This window comes from Bufo gargarizans, chromosome 10 (genome assembly GCF_014858855.1).
Source record: "Bufo gargarizans isolate SCDJY-AF-19 chromosome 10, ASM1485885v1, whole genome shotgun sequence".
NCBI classification, from domain to species: domain Eukaryota; kingdom Metazoa; phylum Chordata; class Amphibia; order Anura; family Bufonidae; genus Bufo; species Bufo gargarizans.
In genome coordinates, this window is record NC_058089.1 from 117523306 (window position 1) to 117541827 (window position 18522).

At 46.8% G+C, this 18522-nt stretch overlaps 1 protein-coding gene across 2 annotated transcripts in view; it reads right to left on the reverse strand.

The window, feature by feature from the left end:
* Positions 1–18522, reverse strand: part of CEP89 (centrosomal protein 89) — a 93285-nt gene that overhangs the window by 31303 nt on the left and 43460 nt on the right. For both annotated transcript variants that reach the window (XM_044270369.1, XM_044270370.1), the window contains exons 13-16: positions 16786–16966; positions 8847–9014; positions 6100–6241; positions 126–215 (exon numbers count right to left, since the gene is read on the reverse strand). In XM_044270369.1, coding sequence (XP_044126304.1) covers positions 126–215; positions 6100–6241; positions 8847–9014; positions 16786–16966 — 581 coding nt within the window. The remainder of the gene's footprint in view (positions 1–125; positions 216–6099; positions 6242–8846; positions 9015–16785; positions 16967–18522) is intronic.

Below are 18522 nucleotides of genomic sequence, written 5' to 3' on the forward strand. Positions count from 1 at the left end.
CCCCCAGTAAGGTCGGCATAAAGTTGATGACAGGTTCCCTTTAACATCAGGGTGCCCCTTTAGTTCAGGCAGCTTTGCCTAGTTTAACCAACCACTTTCATTACTATTCAAGTCTTTGCTCTTACCTTTACCATCTCTTCTAATCGCCCCAAGCGAACACCGCCTTCCATCATCGTAGACAGGGCGCCCCGTTTTTCAGCTTCCAGGCCTTTAGTCTAAGCAGAATTTTCACAAAATTAAAATGTGGTATAAATCATTTTTTTCAGAGACAGAGGTTAAAAAAAAACTTAGCAAATTGTTAAGATCGGTCTAGCTAACAACAGTCATGTACCCTCCTCCATTACTGCCAGGCCCAGGTGAGAGGACTATGCCGGAACCTGGTCCTGTCAATCAACAAGGAGAGGGAGGAGCTGGCAGAGGAAGCAGGCGGAGCAAGAGTGCACAGAGTGACTTGGCCCCACCCTCTGTGCACTTAAATGCTCACATGCATAAAAGGTTTAAAAGTACTTTTTTTTCTACAATGAACGGATCGCTAAGTGAAAGGTTTCACGCCATTCAGGTGGGCTAGCTTTACAAGGCACTGTTCCTGGTTAATCAGTGAATTTCCTGCCAACAGACCCTTTTAAGACATTGCTTGCTTATAGATGAAGTTTTATGATCACAGCCACTAAAATCTTTTACTGCGAGTCTCAACAGAATGCTATAACCTCAAAAGGAACACTCTTTGAAACACGGATGATATGAAAGTCGCACCGCATTGGCTCAAAGACGGAGTCACTATGAGGATCCATCATACTGTAAATGAAAGTCCGACACCGAGAAGATCATTAATTCCCTAATACTGTCCAGAACCCAGTAAGTTTGCCAACATCACTGAGATTTTGGAGAGGGGAAGACTTGTGCAGTAGCACAAAACTTTTAAGATGGGGGAAGGGTAAAGCTGAGGAAGGCGCCCTCTGTCCTCATGGGCTGCGTCCAAGGCATTCACCACTGGTGTTGGTGTTCTCACTGGGGCATCCAGTGACCCCTGCCACACATTACTATTAGGGTACTTTCACACTTGCGGCAGAGGATTCCGGCAGGCAGTTCCGTCGCCGGAACTGCCTGCCGGATTCGGAAATCCGGACGTAAAACAGATGGCATTTGTCAGACGGATGCGGATCCGTCTAACAAATGCATTGAAATACCGGATCCGTCTCTCCGGTGTCATCCGGAAAAACAGATCTGGTATTTATTTTTTTCACAGATTTAAAGATCTGCCAACTGATCCGTCAATGCGGCAATTTTAATGCCGGATCCAACACCAATACATTTCAACGTATCCGGCATTCCGGGAAGTGTTCAGTATTTTTGGCCGGAGAGAAAGCTGCGGCACGCTGCGGTATTTTCTCCGGCCAAAAAACGTAAGAGGGACTGAACTGATGCATCCTGAACGGATTTCTCTCCATTCAGAATGCATTAGAATAAAACTGATCAGTTCTTTTCCGGTATGGAGCCCCTGTGATGGAACTCAGTGCCGGAAAAGAAAAACGCTAGTGTGAAAGTACCCTTAACATCAAATGGGCGACTACGTAATACCTGCTCAGTATAAATGTCCCAGAGCAGGAAGCATTCCTGAAGACCCAAGCGGGTGAAGCCCGTACTATTAAGTCTGTGAGCCCTGACCGATTATACTGACAGAGACTGAAACCATGAACCTAGGGACCCAACTGTTTGCTCCTGTGAATTGACGTGATTGCTGCAGGTATACAGGGGTGCTGTAACAGATTCTGGGTGGGACTGCATCTCACAGACCCCCACCCTGGCTGTCTAAAGGAAGGGGCTGCCTGGTAAAGTGTCTGAACCCCGAGGTGATACAGGTGGCTGCACCAATGAGGGTGAAATGAATGGATCTTTCAAAGACGACAGAAGAAGGAAATTATGGGATTCTCAAAATTCACCAGGGGTTAGACGATTTATACAGCTCTGGTGTCTAAGAACTGGTGGAGAGGAACACAACTGTGTTTCTGGTGGACAGGTCATAAAAATGTGAGCAACAGGGGTGTAAGAAGTAACCATGGGGCCCCATAGCAAAACCTATAATGGTGCCTCACCACACAATGATCACCTCTAGCAGCAAGTTCAAAAGATGGAAGCTCATGATTATTTTGGTCTCCATAATGCACAGGAACCATGCACACAGTGGCGTCACCGTACAGGGATCATACACACAGTGGCGTCACCGTACAGGGATCATGCACACAGTGGCGTCACCGTACAGGGATCATGCACACAGTGGCGTCACCGTACAGGGATCATGCACACAGTGGAGTCACCGTACAGGGATCATGCACACAGTGGAGTCACCGTACAGGGATCATGCACACAGTGGCGTCACCGTACAGGGATCATGCACACAGTGGAGTCACCGTACAGGGATCATGCACACAGTGGCGTCACCGTACAGCGATCATGCACACAGGAATAGTAGGTAAAGTCACAATCTACTCCATATGTCTGACCAGAAAAGGATCCTGTGACAACTTGGGGGTCAATTAGGTCTCTGGGATCACTGCCTTGGGGAGAAGAGAGTTGGCACACCTCAAGAAGCCACTCCAACACCATAGATTTTGGTGCAAATTGTCCATAACCAGCTTTACTCAAACTCCAGTGGGCAAACAAGTGGTGATATCAAATACAAGGGATATTCCCCAGTTCCAAAGACAAATCAAAGACTAGGCCATCTGGCCACCAACTACTCATCAGGTCTTTGTCCTTCCGCTGACACCACATACAAAAATCAACAGGTCAGAGCTCATACCACATATATGGAGGATAGCCTGACTCTCACAGGCCTTGGCACAGACTGGGAGCCCTGTTAGAACAGCCCAGATGTCTGAGGAACAGAGGGGAACCCCAACTAAGTCCTGATTCACCCGACCGTAGTGATTTCTGATCATGATGTGAGTGCAGTACATCAGACCAGTGAACTCGCTGCATCATAAATCAGTTTGGGTCAAAGTAACTTTCCAAAAATGCTGATTGATTTCATCTTCTCATCACGAATGCCAGCCTGGACTGGAGGAAATTTTGCGCTGACTGCCAGCATAAGATCTTAAAAGTATGGCACATCATAAACTCTCAGTTCACGAGGATGGGGGAATGGAAGAAAGTAGATGCATATTAAGGACAGTGTGCAAAAAGCATAGAAAAGATAGAAACCTGCCGGCTGTCTGCCCCAGTGGTATAGATCAGCTACAGACTGAGGGCAGGGCCAGCCCGTGCTCGAGAACAATAAACAGTTAATAATCAATTCAGCAACACGCATGTACGTGAATTGTGCGGTGGTCATACACGAGCACTACTGCGCCATTCAAAGAGGACTTGGAGACCCTCATTCTTGTGATTGCTGGGGGTCCCAGCAGTCAGACCCCTAGCGTCCATACATTTACAGTATCTACAGCATACTTCCATTCAGCGTTAAAAAAAGGCATTCCAGATGATCCAAGCACTAACACGTGGCCCGTGTCTCTCTTTATCATTCCCGCATCTAAAGATTGCACTGTGAGCTTTTCATGTTGCTAAGATTTCCACGGGGAAGATGTTTTAGCTTCTAGGTAACCTTAAAATAGATACGAAGGCCGAGACATCAGAACACATCAAGTTCTCCGCACAGAATGTCACCAGGATTGCTGAGGCTCAGGGCAGGGAGTTGCTGCCTGCCATCTGTAATGCCACAACCTATTAGACATGTTCGCTTCTCCGGCTTATCAAGGACACAGCCTGCACCATCCATTCAGATCCCCGGATAAACTGAACCCGAGTAAGTGGATAGGATATAAAATACAGACTGACCGCTGGTCTACAATGGTAAATGTCTGCAGCGTTATATACTGTATGCAGTGCATCCTGGACCAAGCCTGCCCCCCACACCTATAGTCAGCAGCAAGTCCAGATCATTTCCGACCTGGACTCTGCCGTCAATAAGTTGCAGCGGCATCTGGTCCAGGATGCAGCTGTCTGGCTCCAGGCGAGCAGATGTCTGAAGAATAGCAGCCGTAGAACAGAAGAGAAGCAGGCAGCAGGCCACAAACCCCCTCCTCATGCTTCCTTACTGTAAGTGTGGCTGCAATAAGAGACGGGGGGGGCACATTTACTAATTTTGGCAGACGGATGGTTTTACGCCTTGTAGGTTATTTGGGCATGGCGGTTGGGGCGGGGAACATGCTGGGGCTGGGACTCCTGGAAAGAGGCGCAAATGTTAGGCTACTTTCACACTGGCGTTTTGGTTTCCGTTTGCGAGATCCGTTTCAGGGCTCTCACAAGCGGTCTAAAACGGATCAGTTTTGCCCTAACGCATTCTGAATGGAAAAGGATCCCGCTCAGAATGCATCAGTTTGCCTCCGTTCAGTCACTATTTCGCTCAGGAGGCAGACGAAGCGCCTGACGAAGCGGAGCCAAACGGATCCGTCCTGGCACACAATGTAAGTCAATGGAGATGGATCCGTTTTCTCTGACACAATCTGGCACAATAGAAAACTGATCCGTCCCCTATTGACTTTCAATGGTGTTCAAGAGGGATCCGTCTTGGCTATGTTAAATATAATACAAACTGATCCGTTCTGAACGGATGCATGCGGTTGTATTATCTGAACGGAAGCGTTTCTGCACCAAACGCGAGTGTGAAAGTAGCCTAAGCCAAAAACTACACCACCCAGGGGCTGTGGCGTAGTTTTTACTCCAGGCGCACAGACTGCCACAGATGCGCCTAAATTGTGACAAGGTGCACGCCTCGTCATAAATGAGACCTATCCAAAGGCAGCGCAGAGGAGGAAAGCAAGACCGGCGTAAAATGCCGGTCTTAGTAAATGTGCCCTAGACTGTCTTCTCACATGGTGGGTGGTTTGGTGGCTGCCTAAATTGCCCATGTTATAATCCGCCACTGACTATATGTACTGAAGATGCTGCAAGAGAGTACATTACATTGAACGAAAAACTGCTGTCCTTCATGTGGCTAAGGGGGCGTCTAAGGAAATCCATTCTAGGGCCTCACTGCCAGTGATGACTGTAAATGTGGCCGTGTCACTACATGCAACATGACAGCTGTAAAAACTCCAAGGCTGCCGGATTTTTGGCCACAGATCACAAGTAGCAAGAGACTCTTCCAACACAGAGGTCAATTAACGTTGCATTAGACTGCAATCCACTCTCGACGTGACAGATAGATATTTTTTTCTACTGTCTAAGGTTGTTGAGCACCCTAAAATAGTCATGGGAGTCAATGCAAATCCTACATGTCTTTTGGCCACTGGTTTGATCTATTAGCCAGAGAGGAGATCGGTTGCATAAAAAAGTGTTTCTCACTGTTCATCCGTGTATTAGGGCTAATGCACAAACGTATTTTCTTCCTGTGTCCGTTCCGTTTTTATTGCGGACCGTATGCGGAACCATTCATTTCAATGGGTCCGCAATAAAAACTGGAGTGACTCTGTGTGCATTCCGTTTCCGTATGTCCGTTCTGTCCTATTATTGTCCACATTACGGACAAGGATAGGACTGTTCTATTAGGAGCCAGCTGTTCCGTTCCGCAAAATGCAGAATGTACATGGACATCATCAGTCTCTTTTGCGGATCCAATACACACGGTCGTGTGCATGAGCCCTTACACTGACAGTCCATTGAATTCAACAACTGTGTAATGCTTCAATCTTCCTGTGGTGGCGCTGCAGGGAAACTAAACACTTGCTAAACGCTGCCAGGTTTCCCCCAAATGAGAGCTGACTGCTGGAGGATCGGTCTAACAAAAAGGAGTGGAGATACTGAACATATCGATGCTCTAAATGTTCAGCAAAACCATCATTTTAATAAAATATACAGTGCGCTGGTAAATATCAAGACTGTGCTTCTGTGTTTCACATATTAATGGTGCAAATTGAGCATAAACAGCAATGTGTTTTTTCCAAGAACAGCGCCACATCAGTCCACAGGTTGTGTTTGGTATTACACTCAGCACCATTCACTTTAGCTGCCATACTAGACACAGCCCACGGACAAGTGTGGCAATGTTTCCTGCAGAAAGCAGCCCTGATTTTCGAGTGTTTATTTATTTTTTGTACCCACCATATTAATGAGCTCATCTCTTTCCCCAGCGATGCTCTCAGCCAGCGTTATTAGATTGGCAAGATACTGATGTGCCGTCACCTCCTTCTCCATCGCGTCCTCCAACTGCTGCTTCAGCTGGCCGACCCTCCTCTGCATCTTCCTGAAGAACAAGTACATAAAACGGCTCAGTGGCGGCAGAATTCAATACGGTCAGGCTGGGATGCCTGCCATGAACAGTGCTTTATGTTATACAATCACCAGCCGCTTAATTACAGGCAGAGATTCAAGCTGAAATTCCTAATTGTAAGGTTTGATTTATGAATATAACAACCTGTTACATGGGCTGTGGCGGTGCATTTCATGATATCATTCGCAGCATTCGCTGCATGCAGACAAACCCGGAAAAATCATTTCAAGAGGGGTCTAAAGACTGAGCCCCCTGCGCTCTGATGGAGAACAAAAGAAATGGCAGCTGCCAGCAGAGAGACTTATTAATGCATCCAGCCTTCCTGTACGATTCCTGGATATGCACCAAGAATAAGTCGCACCTTGAAGCGCGTTGAACCTTTTGCCAATTTTGTTTTTTACACTGATATTTTTACCCATAAAATTCAGGCGACTGTGTCACCGGGAGGGGGAAATTGGTGCACATGTCCACATGATTAGTGGTGGTCCCAACAGACCTACTTCAATCACACACATTGAAGCAAATCACCTTTATCCATCAAACCGCAGCGACGTTTACGGTTTTTCATCCCTGCGTTCAAAGAGCCCTAACTTCTTATTTCAGTTGACATTGCCGTATGATGGCTTCTTTTTGTGGACACTCATCCGCGCCATGTAGTCCATACGGCCAAAACAGTTGATAGGTGGGAGCGAAGGGTGTTGGACCCCCGCATCGGATGGTGATAGCCTATTGTGGGGATAGGCCATCACTTGCAAAAACCTGGACAACCTCTTTAAGGCAGGGATGTCAAGGAGCAGGTACAGTCTCAGGGGGCGTGCACTGTCAAGGAGCAGGTACCGTCGCAGGGGGCGTGCACTGTCAAGGAGCAGGTACCGTCTCAGGGGGCGTGCACTGTCACAGGGAGCAGGTACCGTCAGGGAGTGCACTGTTCAAGGAGCAGGTACAGTTCTGGGGCGTGCACTTCAAGGAGCATGTACCGTCTCAGGGGGCGGCACTGTCAAGGAGCAGGTACGTCTCAGGGGCGTGCACTCGTCAAGGAGCAGTACCGTCTAGGGGCGTGCACTTGTCAAGAGCAGGTACGTCTCAGGGGGCGTGAACTGTCAAGGAGAAGGTACCGTCTCAGGGGGCGTGCACCTGTCAAGGGCAGGTAACGCTATCAGTTGGCGTGCACTGTTCAAGGAGCAGGTACCGTCTCAGGGGGCGTGCACTGTCAAGGAGCAGGTACCGTCTCAGGGGGCGTGCACTGTCAAGGAGCAGGGGGCGTGCACTGTAAGGACGCAGGGGGCGTGCACTGTCAAGGAGAGGGGGCGTGCACTGTCAAGGAGCCCAGGTACGTCTCAGGGGGACGGCACTGTCAAGGAGCAGGTACAGTCTCAGGTAGGAGTGCACGTCAAGGAGAGGTACCGTATCAGGGGGCGTGCACTGTCAAGGAGCAGTACCGTCTCAGGGTGCGGCACTGTCAAGAGCCGGTACCGTCTCAGGGGGGCGTGAACGTAAGGAGCAAGGACCGTCTCAGGGGGCGTGCACTGTCAAGGAGCAGGTACCGTTAAGGGGGAGTGAACTGTACAAGGGCAGGTACCTTCTCAGGGGGCGTGCAATGTCAAGGAGCAAGGTACGTCTCAGGGGGCGTGCACTGTCAAGGCGAAGGTACCGTTCAGGGGGGTGCACTCTCAAGAGCAGGTACAGTCTAAGGGGGCGTGCACTCTCAGCGGCAGGTAAGTCTCAGGGGGCGGCACTCTCAAGGAGCAGGTACCGTCAGGGGGCGTGCACTATCAAGGAGAAGGTACCGTATTCAGGGGGCGTGCACTCTCAGGAGCAGGTACCGGTTCTCAGGGGATTGCACTTCAAGAGCAGGTACCGTCTCAGGGGGCGTGCACTCTCAAGGAGCAGGTACCGTCTCAGGGGGCGTGCACTCTCAAGGAGCAGGTACCGTCTCAGGGGCGTGCACTTTTTCGCAAGGAGCAGGGGGCTCCGTCTCAGGGGCGTGCACTCTCAAGGAGCTGTACCGTTCAGGGGGAGCTGCACTCTCAAGGAGCAGGTACTTTCTCAGGGGGCGTGCACTCGTATACTTTCTACTGCAGCTGAAGGATGGAACTGAGCATGTGCATCCAGCTCAGTAAGCGGGACAGAGAAATTAGATATAGGGCAAACAGCAGGTGGCGCTATACAAATAGATTTCAGTGAATACATTTTTAAGGACATTCAATTACAAAAGTATTCAGATCCAGGTGTTGGTTGGAAAAATGTAAAATATTTTTCATGGGACATCCCCTTTAAAGCCCTATTACACGCTCGTTTGTCGGCTGACTGCATGTTTTATGCAGCATACAAAATGGGTGATTATCGGCAGCCCGTTGCTCCATGTAATCAGCAATCTGCTGCCGATCACCAATACAACAGAATAGGGGAGGAATGATCACAGTAGCAATTTTTCCTCCCCATATATTTAGCATTGGCTGGTGTAATAATGAGCCTAAGGGCAGTGTAATAACACCATTACCCTTATCATATTTTTTTTTTTTTTTTTTTTGTAGTTATTACCGCAATGAACCTTTTGATCATCATAAGCAATGCCAACCTGTTAGACTTTTTAACGGCCTCCACTTCTGCCTCCAGGATCTTGTTGTCAGCTAACAGGTCATTCCTCTGGAGGAGTAGAGCCTTCTTCTCTGCCTGCAGAGCCGTCATCTTTCCCATCAGATCATGCGCGTCTCTTCTGCCGTTCTCTTGCTGCTGTTGAAGTTGGCTGCCGGAGAGAAGCACAATTGTACTTTATTTCTGATGCAGACACAAAATGTTCTTTACCCAGAGAGCAAATTTAATGAAGCGCAATGTTTATCTGGAATCTGAGGACAAAAGGGTGACATAATACTCTACAATGTTCCTGCGGTGGCGTTTCAGACCTCGATGCAGGAGACGAGGTGCACACCTGATCGTTCTTGGTCTGATAAATTGACATGAATACTGAAGAGATCAAACCAGGCCAGAACTTCAAGAAGAAATCAGTCTGGGTGATTGAGAACGAAGCGTGAAAGTGATTGCTTTCTATCTCTAGGCTGGTAATTCCAGAGGATGAAACAGATGACTGCTCAGCAGATAATGAGATGCCCTTAACGTGGCAGCAAAGTCAGCAGGAAGCAAATAAGTTGCTGCTTTAAAACACTCTGCAACGCTCTCAATATCAGCCTACAGGGCGGATACTTGGCCAAGACATATTGATGATGGCAGGTCTTAAAGGGGAATTCCCATTTTATATACTGAAGGCCTATCACTAGAATACAGAATATATACATTGTTTTACGTTTTTCTACTTTTGCACTATAAATTTTTTATATTTTTTTGTGTTGCTACATAACATTTATATTTTTCCGCCGACTGAGCTTGTTTTTTGTGGGGTAAGATTTAGTGCCATTTGGCGTACGTACGACTCTGATCACTTTGTATTACATTTTTTGGGAGGTGAAATGAACAGAAAACAGGGATTTTATTTTCTACAATTTTTATTTTTTTTATTTTCCATTTTATTGTATGGGTCATTACAGACACGGTGACAGCAATCATGCATAGTTTTTGATTGTGTTATATTTCAAGTAAATGAATGTGTTTGCCTGCGAAAAAAGCTAAACTTTTTTTTTTTTTTTTTTACTTGAATTTTTTTTATTTTGTGCGTCCCACTAGGGGACGTGAACATGCAATCTGATTGCTCATGAAGGACAGGAGCTTTGGGAGTGAATACCGTATGGGAGACAGCTGGTTGCGCTCAAACCAACTAAAAATGGATTTTCAGGTCCTGTGGTAAATCTTAGAGGAAGGCGGCTTACTGGCCTCGATCATCGTTTCAATGACAGCTTCTGAAAAACCATGAGCCCTCAGAACGGCGGCCTCAACAGCCATGTCGTTAAATGGGGTGACTGTAAATTGAGGTGGAAGACAGGATCCTGAGAGAACAGATCTTCTCAAAGCAGAAGACAATCAGGGTTGGACAGCAAGAAGGGCTACCAGCGATGCATGCCACACATGACGCAGCCAATCCAGATCCATAAGAACGACTAGGAGACCCTTGGAATTCATTTTTCAGAAAAGCTGCGTAAGGAGAGGATGAAATGGGAAGACATACGGAAACTCGAACTGACTCCATGGAATCACAAACACGTTGGTTGCCAGAGCTAGGGGATCCTTGGCTCGGGCCACGAAGGACTCGACCTTCCGATTGAAATGGAGGCCATGAGATCCACGTCCAGCCGACCCCACCAGTCGCAGATTGCTAAAAAACCTGAGGATGGAGGGCCCATTCTCCAAGATCGAGCTGTTCTCGACTGCAATCCAATTGTCCACACCGGGAATGTAAACTACCGAAAGTTCTGGAACATGCCTCTCTACCCATTAGAGGATGAATGTCATCTCTGCCATGGCTGCAGGACTCCAGGTGCCGTCCTGCTTGTTGAGGTAGGTGTTACGGACGTACCGAGACATACTGACGTTCCCGTGACAGGAGATCGGTGAGACTGGCAACACGTGGTCTGACATGTTATCCTTTTGGATCAAAGGACATCTGTGTTGTTTCTGGTGCTTGCCGAACCGTCTTTCCCCAGGTGTGGCTATTAGGGTCATTTAACCTTCTCTATTTATTGTTGTTTCCCCCACTATGCTATGCGGTTTATAGCTTCGGTTGGACTTGTGGTTAGCTTGTGTTTGGTTCTCGGCTGAGTTCCTGCTGCTACCAAAGTTTAATTGAAGATAAGTGTTTCGTTTCCCTTTTGTATTTTGTTTAAATATATAGGTGTGTGTGTTGCCTTTCCCTGTTTGCCATCAGGCCTGAGGGAGACTCCTGTTCGTCCTTCCCTTTGGAGGAATAGTTAGACTTATTCCTGACATTAGTTCCAGGGTCCTATAGGGCGAGATAGGATTCTAGGTATCCGGTGTATGAACTTGCCTACTTTTGGGGCCTGTTCATACTGGTAGTCTGTCAGGACTGGAGTTAGGGTTTTCTCTAGGAGGTGTCCATCTTCCTTCCCTAGTTTCCAGGCCTTATTCCGGTATCCCCTTTCCCTCCTATGCTCGGTGTGGTGTTTTCCTCCCACACACAAGCGTGACAGTAGGCAACTGCCCCAGCAGACTGTCTGTCCAGTGAACCAGAGATAGTTGAATAGCCCTCAATTCCAGGATGTTGATTGGAAGGGAGCACTCCTCAGAAGACCGAGTGCCTTGCATGGAGAGACTTCCTAACATCCCTCTGAAGCCTTGCAGGTTGGCATCCATTGTAACCACGAACCAACGGAGGGTAATAAAGGAGCGACCTGACATCATCATCGGCGAAATGGTCCACCACCTAAGGGCCTGATGCATCAGAGCAGAAAGATGCAGAAGTTGATCCAGTGAGGCTGGATACCTGTCCCAATTGGCCAGAATGGCCATTTCAAGTGTCCTCGCTTGGAACTGTGGGGACTGCCTCAAAGAGCGAGGCCATGAGACCCAGAACTCTTCTGCATTGTCGAATGGGAAGCGGGCAGGGTCGTAATAAGGAGAGGACCTGAAGGTGAAGTGTGGACAGCAAAAACACCTTGGCCTGACGAGTGTTGAACAGTATGCCCAGAAACGTTTGCCGCTGAGACTGATGATGGCATGACGTGGAAAAGTTCAGGAACCAAACAAAGCGATCCAGGGTGTCTAAGACAATCCGCAGACTGACGCTGCACAGGCCTTTGACCAAAATGTCATCCAGGTACTGAACCGCCACGATGCCCCTGGCATGGAAGAGAACAATAACCGCATCCAGAATCTTGGTGAAGACCCTCGAAGCTGGTGGCTGATACAGTTGGGCACATGAAGGTAAGCATCCTTGATATCAAGGACAGATATTCCCCCTGTTCCATGGATGCAATGACCAACCTCAAGGACTCCATCCTGAAGTGCCACACCTGAAGTAAGTGGTTGAGAGCTGTGAGGTCCAGCATGGGTTGGACCATCCCTTTCTTTTTGGAGACCATAAATATATTGGAGTAAAAACCATGAAAACAGTCTGGAACATGAACTGGAATGACCACTCCCTGCTCCAGGAGAGTGTGTACAGCTTGAAAAAAGGCACAGGCGCGGAGGGGGGATTTTAGAGGAGAGGAATGAAAAAACAGGAGAGGGGGGACGGGGGTGGGGCGGTCAGAAGAAGTGATCTCCAGCTTGTACCCTTCCAACACAGACACATCAGAGCAAGACTCCCCGAGAGGAGGAGCAGGAGACGAAAGGAAAGGGAGATATGGACGCCCTGTGAGGGCGGAGGACAGTCTGGCTCGTTTAGTATGCCGGCCACGATTGGAACCAGCTGCGGGTACCTCAGAGTCTGAATGATCAGAGGGTGGCCGCAAGGACAAACCCCCAACATTTCAACTATAGCTTTGTTGGTATGGGAAACCTCCTGCCAGAGAACGTGCCCACTCCGATTGCACAATAGGCTCGGGACGAGGGGCAGTCGGGCTGGAATCACCGACAGTCGGCAGTGGGGCAGAGCATGAGAAATAGAGGGGATCTAACTGACTGCCCTAGAATTTGGAATGACAGAGCAGAAAAATAAATAAAAAATGACACACAGAAGTCGTCACTCATTTAGGGGCTTTGGCTCCGGGTTCGGAATCAGTGAGCCACAGTTGTGTGCCCCCAGGAAAGACAAGAGAGGACCCTGAAAGACAGGATAGATAGAGCTTACCCAGGTCACTGAGACTGTGTTCCCCCGCAGGCAACGCAGGTTACTGTGCACAACTCCAGCAGGAAGAAGGTGGAGCTTCAGGAAAGGCACATTTGCACAGGAGATGAGGGGGAATGGCCAGACCCGTGTGGGAGAAATCAAGCAGCCGGAATGTAGGCCGTAATAGAAGCCATGCCCCAGATATTTTGTAACGGCCACTGGCTGGCAGAGCAGATAGGCCGCAATAGAAGCATGGCCTAGATTTGTTGTGGCGGTCGCTGGTGGGAGGAGCAGCCGAAGAATAGGGGGGTGGCCCTAGAACTAGGATGGGCGCTGAAGTCAGTGCACCACCGAACAGTGCAGAAGGTTGGGCCATGAGAAGGGGATCCAGCAGGGGCCAACTACCCAAGAAGAACCAGGGCCATGAAAAACAGGGCAGGAAGGGTTAAATACTTACATGTCCAACACTTTCTATCCAACCGTGTCACCGTCCTCGGTGTGCTGCCCCTTGGGAAAGGGCAGCTACACCGGTAACAGGGGAGGCTTCCTAAAGGGGCGGCCAAGGTAACACGATCGCTGGCAGCTAAGAGAAGATTTGAGATCCTCTGTTCCTTCTTGTCATCTGGAGGTGAATGAAGGGCTTAGGGACCCACTGGTCTCCTCCCTCACGGCTGGGAAAATCAGGTGGCTTAATGCCACCGATAGCCCAACCAACCAAAAACAGTTTTAGCTTAGTCCCTGTAGGAAGGATATAGCTGGTTGGAAGAGCTTAGTATCCCGTCCCTTCCGTCCCCCAATGACACAGATAAGAAAAAGGTCCTGATTAGATCGATACATAGTTTGGTGAGAAAAGATTCAGTAAAACTTATAAATGTATAATCTCACTCATTCTGGGCTTTGATGTCCAGGAGGCGGTCCTATCAGTGATTGACAGCTCTCTCTGTATACACAGTCATAGAGGGAAGGCTGTCAATCACAGAGAGGACCGCCTCCTGGACTTCACAGCCCAGAATGAGCAGGAATGTAAATTAATAAAATACAAGTTTTACTGAATCTTTTCCAATAAAAGTATATATCAGTCTGCTCAGCTCCTCCTGCTCTATAACATGCTGCCTGCAGATTAATTCACCTTTTCATGGGGATAGGTTCCCTTGAATGAGCAGAGCAGGATTGACTAGCTGCACAGAGTATTTCAGGAGATGTATGTACTGATCTTCATTTAAATAGAACCTACTATTTACACGGACAGCAAAAGCACCCTCCTCTGCTCCTTTTTCCATGGTTAAAAAGGCAAACAGTGAACATGGACGCCCATTTATTCCTGATCAGTATGAGACCTTTATGACATATCCTTGCATGGTAAATGTCAGAGTAACCCTTTAGGGCACTATGGTGAATATTTACAGCAGGGAGTAATCGAATTAGTTTGCATTATGGTCAGGGCTACTAGATTACAGTGCAAGGATTTAAAGTGTTTTTCCGTGATTTTACTACTGACGCAATAGGCGAAACAATAGGTTCGGCCGAGTTTAACGTTTAACCAGATTATGGTTTGTCCCCATAGTGAAAATTGAGGGGGGAGGGAGGGATAGGTGACTAGGTATGTCGCTCACCATAAACATCTCATGATGGGGCATCTGGGGTTGACCACCTGTTATAGCCTCTCCTCTCAGGATCGGATCCGATACAGCAAATAGGGCTGTGCTTGGTATTGGAGTTCAGCCCCATTCACTTGAATGCGGCTGAGCTGCTCCTAGGTCATGTGTGACGTCACTTGGCCTAGGGAAAGCTGAGAGAAGGCCGTGGAGCTCACAGGACCCCTGCTGATCAGGTACTGAGGATAGGTCATCAGTAGTAAAGTCCTGGAAATCAATGCAAAAATGTCTACAGAGCACAAGTACCATCCCAAGACAAATTATATTTATTTAGCGTTTTCCCCCAATCTCCCCCCTCAATATCCTTCTTACCGTCACTTTTTTCTCTGTATACTATCATTTCCTTCTTTCGCTGCCATCTTGCTATCTGTCCCATTCCTTCTTTCACTGCCATCTTGCTATCTGCCCTATTTCCTTCTTTCACTGCCATCTTGCCATCTGCCCCATGCTTTCCTTCTTTCTCTGCCATCTTGCTCTCTGTCCCATTCTTTTCCTTCTTTCTCTGCCATCTTGCTATCTGTCCTATTCTTTTCCTTCTTTCTCTGCCACCTTGCTATCTGTCCTAATCTTTTCCTTCTTTCGCTGCCACCTTGCTATCTGTCCTATTCTTTTCCTTCTTTCTCTGCCATCTTGCCATCTGTCCTAATCTTTTCCTTCTTTCTCTGCCACCTTGCTATCTGTCCTATTCTTTTCCTTCTTTCTCTGCCATCTTGCTATCTGTCCTAATCTTTTCCTTCTTTCGCTGCCACCTTGCTATCTGTCCTATTCTTTTCCTTCTTTCTCTGCCATCTTGCCATCTGTCCTAATCTTTTCCTTCTTTCTCTGCCACCTTGCTATCTGTCCTATTCTTTTCCTTCTTTCTCTGCCATCTTGCTATCTGTCCTAATCTTTTCCTTCTTTCTCTGCCATCTTGCTATCTGTCCTAATCTTTTCCTTCTTTCGCTGCCATCTTGCTATCTGTCCTAATCTTTTCCTTCTTTCGCTGCCATCTTTCTATCTGCCCCATTCTTTCCTTCTTTCTCTGCCATCTTGCCATCTGCCCCATTCTTTTCTTCTTTCGCTGCCATCTTACTATCTGCACCATTCTTTTCTTCTTTCGCTGCCATCTTGCTATCTGCACCATTCTTTTCTTCTTTCGCTGCCATCTTGCCATCTGTCCCATTCTTTTCTTCTTTCGCTGCCATCTTGCTATCTGCACCATTCTTTTCTTCTTTCACTGCCATCTTGCTATCTGCACCATTCTTTCCTTCTTTCTCTGCCATCTTGCTATCTGCCCCATTCTTTCCTTCTTTCTCTGCCATCTTGCCATCTGCCCCATTCTTTTCTTCTTTCACTGCCATCTTGCTATCTGCACCATTCTTTCCTTCTTTCTCTGCCATCTTGCTATCTGCCCCATTCTTTCCTTCTTTCTCTGCCATCTTGCCATCTGCACCATTCTTTTCTTCTTTCGCTGCCATCTTGCTATCTGTCCCATTCTTTTCTTCTTTCGCTGCCATCTTGCTATCTGTCCCATTCTTTCCCACCTTTCGCTGCCATCTTGCTATCTGCCCCATTCTTTCCCACCCTTCACTGCCATCTTGCTATCTGCACCATTCTTTTCTTCTTTGCTGCCATCTTGCTATCTGTCCCATTCCTTCTTTCTCTGCTATCTGTCCTATTATTTCCTTCTTTCGCTGCCATCTTGCTATCTATCCCATTCCCTCCTTCTTTCTCAACCATCTTGCTATCTGCCCCATTCTTTTCTTCTTTCGCTGCCATCTTGCTATCTGCACCATTCTTTCGCACCTTTCTCTGCCATCTTGCCATCTGTCCCATTCTTTCCCATCTTTCCTTTCTGCTTTTTATCTCAGCTTTCCTTCTGTCCGAACATCTTTCTTTCTTCTCTTTTTCTTTCCTCATTTCCCATCCTTCTTTCATCTTTGATGAGAAGTACAAACATTGCGGTCTAACAGACTGAAAGCTTCCTCTACTAATGACCGATGAGGGACACAAGAGGAAATCAGATCCGTGTCTCGGAGACTTGACGAGACAATTTTAAACACTGCGTCACTGCGGGCAAACGTGCAGCCATTACAGTGGACTTATTTCTGACCTTAGATCTCCTTCGCGCTGGTGAACTACTAGTTAAAAGTGAATGAATGTTGATGGAGACATCCCTACTCATCACACGGGGCGAGGCGCTGTACCTTTTTAATTCGTTCACCATGGCAACGTGTTCCTCGGCAGAGACGCTGCCATCCATGGTAGCTTTCAGATCGTTGTACTTGGAGCGTAAAACTTCCTGCTGCTTCTGAAATTCTAACAATTCTTCCTCTTGATTCCGCTTTGTAGATTCCAAAACCATTAGCTGCTTCGTTAATTCGGAGACTGCGTGGAAAGGGAATATTTATGTTAATCTATGGCGAATGCTATGTTAGACATGACAAGGTCACTGTACAGCATAATTCCTGTAATGCATTAGCCATCAATAGCACGGTCCTGCAATGCAAGGGTCTGTTTAAATTTTCATTTCCTTAGGCGGCCACAAGTAATAGCTGAAGATGGATGGAACCGTTAAAACCAGCACCAATCGTCTACATGCAAGCTGTGTGATAATCTAGTACATAATCAATATCACCACACTTGAAGTCTCTCTGACGCAGTTAACTGAATTAGATTTATGGATTAAAAGGTACATTAACCTTATGAAATCTGCTTAGCTTTACGGGAGAATGTAAATCCTGCTATCGCTCTCTACAAGGCAGGGCTAACACAGGAGGGTTGCGCTCATTTTAAATTCTCAGCTCTGTTCGGGCAGTCGTGAACTTTCATTGTATGATCTCTCCTGTCTGAATAATCCATATGGCATGGAGGTCCGTGTTAGGGACCACGGTGTCCCGCTAAACTTTTTAGTATCATTTAATAATAATTCTATTAAAATATAAAATTTTAAATATTTTTAGCCAAAGTATTGAGTGATTACTTAACCACTTCCAGACCAGGCCTAATTTTGCGAATCTTTGCAAAAGGTCATACAAGTCACTTTATGTGGTAATAACCTCGGAACACTTTTACTTATCCAAGCCATTCTGAGACTGTTTTTTCGTGACACACTGGGGGGTCATTAATTAAGATCAGCATTTTAGACGCTGGTCTTAATATCCCCTATAGCTGGCGGTGGATCCGCCAGAGTTATGAAGAGGTGCTGGATCCACCACCGCTTCTAAATCTATGCCAGCTCACTTGCTGACATAGATTTAGACCATTTTCTATGCCTAAAACAGGCGTAGAAAATGATGAATAAGATGTGCCTGCCGGCCCCTCCCATTTCCCCGCCCAAGCCACTCCCAATTTTGTAGACCTGGCGCAAGCGGGAAAAAGAGGCAGATTGCGGCGCAAAGTATACGCCTAATATAGACGTATTTCTGTTAACCTCCATTGTACCTTATGTTAGTGGTAAATCTGCGTCAATATATTTTACCTTTATTTATTAAAATAATTCTAAATTTACTGAAAATTTAGAAAAATTTACTATTTTTTAAATGTTAATCTGAGTTTAAAGATAGATATTGATACCTCGAAAAAAACTTACTAATTGAACATTCAGCTCACGTCTACTTTAGGTCATTTCGGTCATGTTATATTATTTTTTTAGGACGTTAGAAGGTTTAGAATTTTAGAAGAAATGTTTAAAATTTTCAATTTTTTCCCCCAAAATTAACTTTCAGGACCTATTCATGTGGGGCTTACGTAATAGAAACCACCCATAAATGACTTAATTTTAGACACAACACCCGTCTTTTTTTTCAAAATGGATTTTAGAAAATCATGTTAACCCTTTAGGTATTCCACAGGAATTAAAGCAAAATGGAGGTGAAGTTTAAAATGTCATTTTTTTTTTTGCAGATTTTCCATTTTAATCAATTTTTCCTGTAACACATCAA